Source organism: Salvelinus sp. IW2-2015, linkage group LG27 (assembly GCF_002910315.2).
Source record: "Salvelinus sp. IW2-2015 linkage group LG27, ASM291031v2, whole genome shotgun sequence".
Classification (NCBI taxonomy): Eukaryota; Metazoa; Chordata; class Actinopteri; order Salmoniformes; family Salmonidae; genus Salvelinus; species Salvelinus sp. IW2-2015.
In genome coordinates this window covers 26489634-26499895 of record NC_036867.1, presented here as the reverse complement: position 1 = coordinate 26499895, position 10262 = coordinate 26489634, and the positions used below count along the sequence as shown (strand labels likewise).

Genomic DNA, 10262 nt, shown 5'->3' with positions numbered 1-10262 from the left:
ATGAACAAGAACAACAGTGACCGAAGGGAGTAGCTCCACGGTCATTAAGATTGATCCTACCCCTGCACCTGAACAGGAAGAACCTGTGACAATGACAACAACAATGGTGGCAGCTGTTGTGAAGACTACAGTAGCTACCACTAAGATGACATCGACTGCCCTTACCAAGCAGACCACCGTACCCACAAAGCAACCTGAGACGTCAGAGCCAGTAAAGTTTTTTACTGACATTTGGAACTTTCTGATAAACTCTACTGGCCTACCTCAAGACAAAAACATTGCAAAGATGACAGAAATAGATATATCAGACTCAGAACCACTCAAGGAAATCACACAAGAAGAAGAAGTGAAGAACGAATGGTATAAATGGGCTAAGTATACGGCAAACAAACACAGAATGGACAATTGTATTTTGTGTAGTAAATCACCTTTGTCTGATCTCATAATAGTCCCTGAACCAGCATCATTTAAAAACTGTGTAAGTTGGAAAAATGACCATTGTACCAATAGAAAGTATTCTATTCCCTTGTGTGACATAAAATGTAGGATTGCTCTCGGTAAGCACTAGGGGTAAAACTGTGTTGAATGAGACCATGCTGGGAGACAATGATTGTGCTGCCTATAACATTAGAACTGAATTAACTGTACCTCAATTAGACAGAGGTACCGTGGTTAAAGGAAAATATGAATGTTTTTACAGACACCACACCGAAGGAATTGATGTAGGAAACACCACTGTAGAAGTGATACTATTTGGGTGTTAGAGAATGTGGGAGTTCGTAAAAGTAATGATAAAGGGTTGATTATGAATAGAAAAGGGTTGTGTGGTCACATAACTCAGGTTGRGCCATCTCTTACTATGTTGAAAAATCAAGACAGAGGTATTGCTGATTGTTCRTTCCACACATCCAGAAACTAACTGTTGAATGTATTGTCTGATGGATGGATTGGTCTTTGTGCCTTAGTTYGAGCAATTAAATAGGTTACTATTATTAAATCACCCCATGATGACTATGTTAAACCTAGAGTTAAAAGGGCTTATGAGAAGGATCCTGAGGTATACCTTAATGCAATTGGACTGCTTAGAGGTGTACCTCGGCATTTCAAGGTCAGAGATGAGGTTAAATCAGGATTTGAATCTATATTCTTGTGGATAACACCAAATAAGAACTTAGAGTGGATTAATTATATATATAGTATAACCAACAGAGATTCATTAACTATACTGACTCGGCTCTAACGGCGTTGGGGGAACAGGTACAGGCTACCAGTAAAATGACTTGGCAAAATAGACAGGCTCTCAATTGGCTKTTAGCGGAGAAGGGTGGAGTTTGTGTCATGTTTGGGGATGACTGTTGCACCTTTATTCCCAATATTGCTATGGCCAAACTCAAAGGARTACGAGCAGAAGTAAAGGCTAATGCTGGTTTAGACTRTCATGTATGGGATTGGTTGGACCTAGCGTTAGGAAAGTGGGGAGCCWTGTTTGCTAGGATGGCCATCATGTTGGGAGGAGGGTTATTGGCTCTGGGTATTGRATTTTGRTGTGTTATACCCCTGGTAAAGTCAATTGTGGTTCAGWCAACAGTTAAACAGATMTCTGTYAGGAGAGATGACCCTCCTGTGGTGATTGATCCTGTACCGGGAAGCCCAGGCAATTATACCAATAAGTATGGAAAGCCTTGCAATGCGGTTGGAGGACCTCTTGACTGCCCTTTGGTAACCCTAACTGTCTCTATGAAGTGATTGGGGGGGGTGGTCATGCGTGTCACGATTTTCYTAAGGATGGTTTCATGTATATGTTAAATTACCCAGTTCAGATGAATGTTTACTTATACATGTCCACAAAAAGTGTCATTTGCGCCGTAAGTGCAAGTGGTGCACAAAATTTAATGTGGAAGGCCATGACCATCACGGAGACCCCGTGTTTTGCGCMAAATGTRAAAGAGGTGATTGTAGAATCTGTCAGGATGAGGACTGTGCTCRTATGTAAGGATTTTAGTATATCTATTTTTGTTTAAGGCCTTGTGTTTTTGTATGTTTGGTTGAATTTTTAGATATGTATATCAATGAATATATCTGGTTTCCTTTAATTAAAGCTAGTTATGCCTTCTAAAAAACTAGGTTACTTTCAAAAACATGTTAGGTAACAGAGGGTATTCCGGTTACAAGTGTCTATGGACCATGTCCTTAATCTTCTAAAAAAAGGTTGGTATCATTGATATCACTTTATTAGAGAGGTGTCTGCGAGGGAGGATCATGTTGAAATGCTTAAATTTAGAATCAATTTTCTTTTATAACTGCATGTAGGTCTTTGATTTTCTCATATTCAATTTATTATTATACTCATTGTATTATCTTTWATTTTTTAATTTTCACATAACTGAGATAACCTCYGGCAAGGCTAGGTACCTACCTATTTTTTCAAAAATGTAATATATTAATCTTTRTTATTTTATACCAAATTAGATATTTTACTTTTATGAAAACTAGAGATGTTTGGTCTAGTTAGGTTTTCTTTAATGTTTCTGATTGGATCTTTTACTCCTATTTCACATTGGAGATGTTTGGTCTAGTTGGTTTATATGCTTTACTTTGTTTGTTTATTTTATTGTCTATCATATGTATTCTCATTTACTATTCCAAAGTCATATTTGCATAATTTATGTGGCTATTTAGCCTCAGAGGAGGGATTTGTAGGAGTACATGAGATACATATATAACATATATYCGTATAGGACAGCACATAGATGTATAAGCTAGCTGAACATTAAAAATAGACAACTGGACACACTAGACATATAGTCTGCTGATTCCACTAAGTGCACACATACCAGAGAAATAGGCTCCTAGGGCAACTGGACACACTAGACATATAGTCTGCTGATTCCACTAAGTGCACACATACCAGAGAAATATGCGCCTAGGGCAACTGGACACACTAATGATAGAAGAGACACATAGTCTGCCGATTCCAATAAGGACACATACCAGAGAACATGCTGYGYCACTGAGTTAAATACAGGGCTAAGTCATAGGCCTATAGGATAGATGGACATATATTATTTTTAAGACAAGCACGGGTCTGGCCACTATTATAATCTAACTGAAAGCAGATATGGGCGTTAGTAGGCGTGAACAAGCAGGAAGCCTGAACTAAAAAGATAATGATGGCAGGAAGAATTAGGGGAAGTATGCTTATTTGCATATGGGGTGGACCCATATGCTATTTGTGTATAAATGCTGGAGCCGGGGCTGGGAAGCGGGGTGTGTTCCGCGGGACATTCCGGCTGGCAATGCTCTGTATTAAAAGCCTAATTGATTTCACAACTTCTTACGAGTGTTATATTTTTGAACCGATTGTCCACGACACAGGTTCAAATAATAATAATCACAGTGGTTGTAGAGGGTGCAAAAGGTCAGCACTTCAGGAGTAAATGTCAGGTTGCTTTTCATAGCCCATCATTCAGAGTTAGAGACAGCAGGTGCAGAAGAGAGAGACAGTCGAAAACAGCAAGTCCGGGACAAGGTAGCACGTCCAGTGAACAGGTCAGGGTTCCATAGCCGCATGCAGAACAATTGAAACTGCAGCAGCAGCAGGTGGACTGGGGACACCCTGAGACAAGGCCAACTATAAAATTGACTATCCTACCGATCCACGACTTCGACGATGTCATTTATAAAATTTACCCCAGCCAACAGCTCTGCACCCCCTGCAGCAACTTGCCCAAGCTCCCCCCCACCCCGCTTCTCCTTCACCCAAATCCAGACATCTGATGTTCTTAAAGAGCTGCAAAATCTGGATCACTACAAATCAGCTGGGCTAGACAAATTATCCTCTGAAATTGTTGCAATCCCTATTACTAGCCTGTTCAACCTCTCTTTTGTATCGTCTGAGATCCCCAAAGATTGGAATGCAGTCATCCSKCTTTTCAAAGGGGGAGACACTCTAGACCCAAACGGTTATAGACCTGTATCCATCCTGCCCTGCCTTTCTAAAATCTTCGAAAGCCAAGTTAACAAACAGATCACCGACCACTTCGATTCCCACCACACCATCTCCACTATGCAATCTGGTTTCCGAGCTGGTCATGGGTGCACCTCAGCCATACTCAAGGTCCTTAACTAGATCATAACCGCCATCGATAAAAAGCAGTACTATGCCGCCATCTTCATCAACCTGGCCAAGGCTTTCGATTCTGTTCAATCACCACATTCCTATCAGCAGACTCAATAGCCTTGGTTTCTCAAATGACTGCCTCGCCTGGTTCACCAACTACTTCTCAGATAGAGTCCAGTGTGTCAAATCGGAGGAACTGTTATACGGACCTCTGGCAGTCTCTATGGGGGCATTTTCACTTTTGGATGAATAGCGTACCCAGAGTGAACTGCCTCCTACTCAGTCCCAGATGCTAATATATGCATATTATTATTAGTATTGGATAGAAAACACTCTGAAGTTTCTAAAACTGTTTGAATGATGTCTGTGAGTATAAGAAAACTCATATGGCAGGCAAAAACCTGAGAAAGAATCCAAACAGGAAGTGGGAAATCTGAGGTTTGTAGTTTTTGAACTCACCCCTATCGAATACACAGTGGGATATGGGTTCATTTCAGGCTTCTCATGTGAAGGGGGGCCGGATGGGAGATGTTTGAGTAAGGGGTCTGCCTACAGCCTTGTTCTCAGTCAAGCGCTTTCACTTGAGAGGTTGCTCTCGTTCCAGTGCTTCTCTACAGACAATGGAATTCTTCGGTTGGAACATTATTGAACTTTTATGATAAAAACATCCTAAAGATTGATTCTATACTTAGTTTGACAAGTTTCTTCGACCTGTATTATAACTTTTTGAACGTTTCGTCCGAATGAACCAAATCGCCCTTTTGGATTTGTTTACCAAGCGCCCTAACAAAAGAAGCTATTGGACATAAATGGACATAAATGATGGACATTATCGAACAAAACGAGCATTTATTGTGGAACTGCGATTCCTGGGAGTGCATTATGATGAAGATCATCAAAGGTAATTGAATATTTATCTATGAATAATATGAATAATGTTGACTACCCAACATGGCGGATATTTCTCTGGCTGGTTTGGGCTCTGAGCGCCGTTCTCAGATTATGCTTTTTCCGTAAAGTTTTTTTGAAATCTGACACAGCGGTTGCATTAAGGAGAAGTGTATCTAAAGTTTCATGTATAATAGCTGTATTTTCATCAACATTTATTATGAGTATTTCTGTGAATTCATGTGGCTCTCTACAATATCACTGCATGTTTGGAACTACTGAATCAAACACGCCAATGTAAAATAATATATTTGGATGTAAATATGAACTTTACCGAACAAAACATACATGTATTGTGTAACATGGAGTCCTATGAGTGTCATCTGATGAAGATCATCAAAGGTTAGTGATTAGATTTTTTATTGCAAACATGGTTTGAATGGTCCACTGGGTTTTGATTGGGTGTTACATTTCAAGAATCCTCCCACCACACGCCTGTTGAAAGGGGTGGCAAGTGTTATGTTCGTCACTGTTCTCCGACCAGGTAGGACACATTTTGTAGAAAGTTGTTCCGTATGCTGTCTAGTTTGCAACATTGCAGAAAATTGAAGAAAATATGGATGAAAACTGTAGTTCTGTCTTGCCAGAAGTGTGCTCTATACACAAAATTGAGTCGATAAAAGCATTATAACTCCTCTGCTTGAACACTCTACTAAAGAAAATATACTTTTTGGTGTCTACCTACAGGCTATAGTAAAAGTTTAGTGTATTATTAAGTGTGGTCAACAGTCAGCGATTAATTGATGGAGGTATGCCTGAAGTGTCTGATGTCTGAAACCTGCTAATTCTTTGATCAGTTGTGTTCCTGTGCATTTTAGTATATATCGCTTTTAAAAAATTATGTTGGACCTTTCTTAAAATGGCACTCCTTTAAATTAACACAAAGGCCATGCTCAACCTTCAAGATGACAATGTTGCCATTGAACCAGTATTATTTAGTCCTCTACTATGACAACTAATTCATTATTTTCTCAGGCAAGGAGGCTGCTTTTCGGAAGTGGTGTGGAATGGTTGGCGAGCTGTGTCACTCCGGCCATTTCCAGTTCCTGTATTGGCCATCACAGCTACAGCATTCAAGGCTACAATGGAGAGCATAATGGAGCACCTTGGCAAGCAGCAATGTGTTGAGGTGGTGAAAAGTCCTGACAGGAACAACATCAGACTGGCAGTGAAGAAGGTATCGTCTGACCCTGTAGAAAAATGTTCATGGTTGCTCACAGAGTGGGCCTGAGACCCCAAGGACTGTCCTTTGCTGTACAACAAGGTTTTTCAACAAATTTTTCAAAATTTGTGCTTCCAGCAGGAACAGAGGACTCACTGGAAAACAGGATTTTTGACATTAACCACTCAGAGACACCCGAGCACATAAAACTGCACATTATTGCATCCTTGAAAGATGAGTAATCTAATCTCAGAGTTGTGATGGCTACTTCAGCACTGGGTATGGAGGTAGACTTTAAGGTTGTCCATCATGTAGTTAACTATGGACCACCTCAAGATCTTGAGTCCTACATGCAGGCATATGGAAGAGCAGGGAGGGAAGGCACAAGTCAACATTCACTTATCCTGTACCATGTAAGACAGCTTGTTGGAGTTTCAGAAAATATGAGAATGTATGTGTCAATCAGTATCAGCTGCAGGCGGGGGAAACTGTTACAGCTCTTTGAAGGTGAGGTCACTCAACCAATGGGGGGGGGGGCAATTCAAGTCCTTTGGAGTGGCATGCAGGACAACAATTACAACCAAGACATAGGCTGGTCAGTGAAGAGCATAGGCAAAACCTGAGAGAGAAATGACATGACCTTGCACTTGAGATTGCGCACACTGGTGTTCATGGGAGTGTCTCTGTATATTGCACATCAGCCAATGAGGGTAACACTGACAAAATCATTGACAACATTCTGTGCGCAATTCCATTACTTTTCTGACTTTAGGATTTGTTTTCTGCTCTGTCCATTACTGACATGAGACATGCAATAGCCCTACTGTCTATTATCACTATGGTTTTTGGGGGATGATGAACACTTGAGTGATGATGATGATGATTCAGTTTTGGGTCAACTTGGGGCTTTGGCAAACATTACTTTGTATACATGAGGACTTTTACATGCTGTGTTAATTAATACTGTAGGTATTGTCTCATCTGCTTAACACTTCAACAGACATACGGTATATAGTCCAAGATATTATTTTTGTGGAAACAGGCCCTTTCACCATTGAGCTATATGGAATAGTAGAAGTTATGCCATACACACATTTTAAGTCATTTAGCTAAAACATTTGATCTAATACTACTTTTCAGTCATCTAATGTGCAGAGTGGGCCAAGATGTGATCTGCCACCCACAATGCATTTTTTTATCTTTCACTTTTATCCTTCACTTGACTTCAGTGTATAATCCAGATTTGAAACATCAATGCTCAGTGGATTGTATTACATTTACATTTAAGTCATTTAGCAGACGCTCTTATCCAGAGCGACTTACAAATTGGTGCATTCACCTTATGATATCCAGTGGAACAACCACTTTACAATAGTGCATCTAACTCTTTTAAGGGGGGGGGTGGGGTTAGAAGGATTACTTTATCCTATCCTAGGTATTCCTTAAAGAGGTGGGGTTTCAGGTGTCTCCGGAAGGTGGTGATTGACTCCGCTGACCTGGCGTCGTGAGGGAGTTTGTTCCACCATTGGGGTGCCAGAGCAGCGAACAGTTTTGACTGGGCTGAGCGGGAACTGTACTTCCTCAGAGGTAGGGAGGCGAGCAGGCCAGAGGTGGATGAACGCAGTGCCCTTGTTTGGGTGTAGGGCCTGATCAGAGCCTGAAGGTACGGAGGTGCCGTTCCCCTCACAGCTCCGTAGGCAAGCACCATGGTCTTGTAGCGGATGCGAGCTTCAACTGGAAGCCAGTGGAGAGAGCGGAGGAGCGGGGTGACGTGAGAGAACTTGGGAAAGTTGAACACCAGACGGGCTGCGGCGTTCTGGATGAGTTGTAGGGGTTTAATGGCACAGGCAGGGAGCCCAGCCAACAGCGAGTTGCAGTAATCCAGACGGGAGATGACAAGTGCCTGGATTAGGACCTGCGCCGCTTCCTGCGTGAGGCAGGGTCGTACTCTGCGAATGTTGTAGAGCATGAACCTACAGGAACGGGTCACCGCCTTGATGTTAGTTGAGAACGACAGGGTGTTGTCCAGGATCACGCCAAGGTTCTTAGCACTCTGGGAGGAGGACACAATGGAGTTGTCAACCGTGATGGCGAGATCATGGAACGGGCAGTCCTTCCCCGGGAGGAAGAGCAGCTCCGTCTTGCCGAGGTTCAGCTTGAGGTGGTGATCCGTCATCCACACTGATATGTCTGCCAGACATGCAGAGATGCGATTCACCACCTGGTTATCAGAGGGGGGAAAGGAGAAGATTAATTGTGTGTCGTCTGCATAGCAATGATAGGAGAGACCATGTGAGGATATGACAGAGCCAAGTGACTTGGTGTATAGCGAGAATAGGAGAGGGCCTAGAACAGAGCCCTGGGGGACACCAGTGGTGAGAGCACGTGGTGCGGAGACAGATTCTCGCCACGCCACCTGGTAGGAGCGACCTGTCAGGTAGGACGCAATCCAAGCGTGGACCTTGCCGGAGATGCCCAGCTCGGAGAGGGTGGAGAGGAGGATCTGATGGTTCACAGTATCAAAGGCAGCCGATAGGTCTAGAAGGATGAGAGCAGAGGAGAGAGAGTTAGCTTTAGCAGTGCGGAGCGCCTCCGTGACACAGAGAAGAGCAGTCTCAGTTGAATGACTAGTCTTGAAACCTGACTGATTTGGATCAAGAAGGTCATTCTGAGAGAGATAGCAGGAGAGCTGGCCAAGGACGGCACGTTCAAGAGTTTTGGAGAGAAAAGAAAGGGATACTGGTCTGTAGTTGTTGACATCGGAGGGATCGAGTGTAGGTTTTTTCAGAAGGGGTGCAACTCTCGCTCTCTTGAAGACGGAAGGGACGTAGCCAGCGGTCAAGGATGAGTTGATGAGCGAGGTGAGGTAAGGGAGAAGGTCTCCGGAAATGGTCTGGAGAAGAGAGGAGGGGATAGGGTCAAGCGGGAAGGTTGTTGGGCGGCCGGCCGTCACAAGACGCGAGATTTCATCTGGAGAGAGAGGGGAGAAAGAGGTCAAAGCACAGGGTAGTAGGATTGTATGACTTTAATGTGATTTAACTATACACTTTACACAATTTTCAAAGTAGAAAAAGTGTGCGCTTTCCACCCAGTGTTGGCCTAGAGAATTGGTAAGCTATAACCCAACTGCTCGGTTACTGCTTCGACACAGTGTACACTTCACAGCCCATAAAACGTACTCCTATATAACATTTCAGACAGCAACAACAGGAAGAATGTTAAGACTACATAACATTGTAAAAGTAAAAGTAATTACACAAATAAATGAAAAGAAAGTACACAGAATATTTTTTACAGAATTAAATGCAACAAAGAATGTAACATTACATTTACATTTACATTTAAGTCATTTAGCAGACGCTCTTATCCAGAGCGACTTACAAATTGGTGCATTCACCTTATGACATCCAGTGGAACAGCCACTTTACAATAGTGCATCTAAATCTTTTAAGGGGGGGGGGTGAGAAGGATTACTTTATCCTATCCTAGGTATTCCTTAAAGAGGTGGGGTTTCAGGTGTCTCCGGAAGGTGGTATTTACACAAGTAAATACAGATGTTTTGTGAGTCTAGATTGTCATTGGTTTCAGTGCAACATTTTCTTTCATCTTTCTTACATTAATTCTCTAACTGTGGTATGTAAGATAACAATTTGCTTTCTAGGGTCTCAGCACTAAATCCAATCAAATCAAATCAAATTGTATTAGTCACATGGGCCAAAAACAACAGGTGTAGACTTTACTGTCACACTTGTTGAAATGAGTGGACCAAGGCGCAGCGTACGTAGAGTTCCACATTATATTTAATAGTGAAACTTACAACAAAAACAACAAAGAATATAACAAACGTGCAGTATTGCAGTGCTCAAGGCACCTATACAAAAACAAGATCCCACAACAAACAGGTGGGAAAAAGGCTACCTAAATATGATCCCCAATCAGAGACAACGATAGACCGCTGCCTCTGATTGGGAACCATACCAGGCCAACATAGAAATAACAAAACTAGAATGCCCACCCTAGTCACACCCTGAC

The 10262-nt window shown here is 42.3% G+C and overlaps 1 protein-coding gene and 1 long non-coding RNA gene across 2 annotated transcripts; both read right to left on the bottom strand.

The window, feature by feature from the left end:
• Window positions 1-989: 989 nt before the first annotated feature.
• On the bottom strand, window positions 990-1496 carry LOC139023111 (uncharacterized). The gene is made up of 2 exons (XR_011474258.1): window positions 1295-1496; window positions 990-1220 (listed from the first exon to the last, which is right to left on the bottom strand). It is a non-coding gene; the product is annotated as an uncharacterized lncRNA (long non-coding RNA).
• A 6134-nt stretch (window positions 1497-7630) lies between these two features.
• LOC139023109 (uncharacterized) lies at window positions 7631-9234 on the bottom strand. The gene is made up of 2 exons (XM_070435461.1): window positions 8647-9234; window positions 7631-8451 (listed from the first exon to the last, which is right to left on the bottom strand). Exon 2 carries the CDS (start codon window positions 8404-8406, stop codon window positions 7657-7659), a length of 750 nt encoding a protein of 249 aa, XP_070291562.1. The 5' UTR covers window positions 8407-8451; window positions 8647-9234; the 3' UTR covers window positions 7631-7656.
• Between the last annotated feature and the right edge of the window lie 1028 nt (window positions 9235-10262).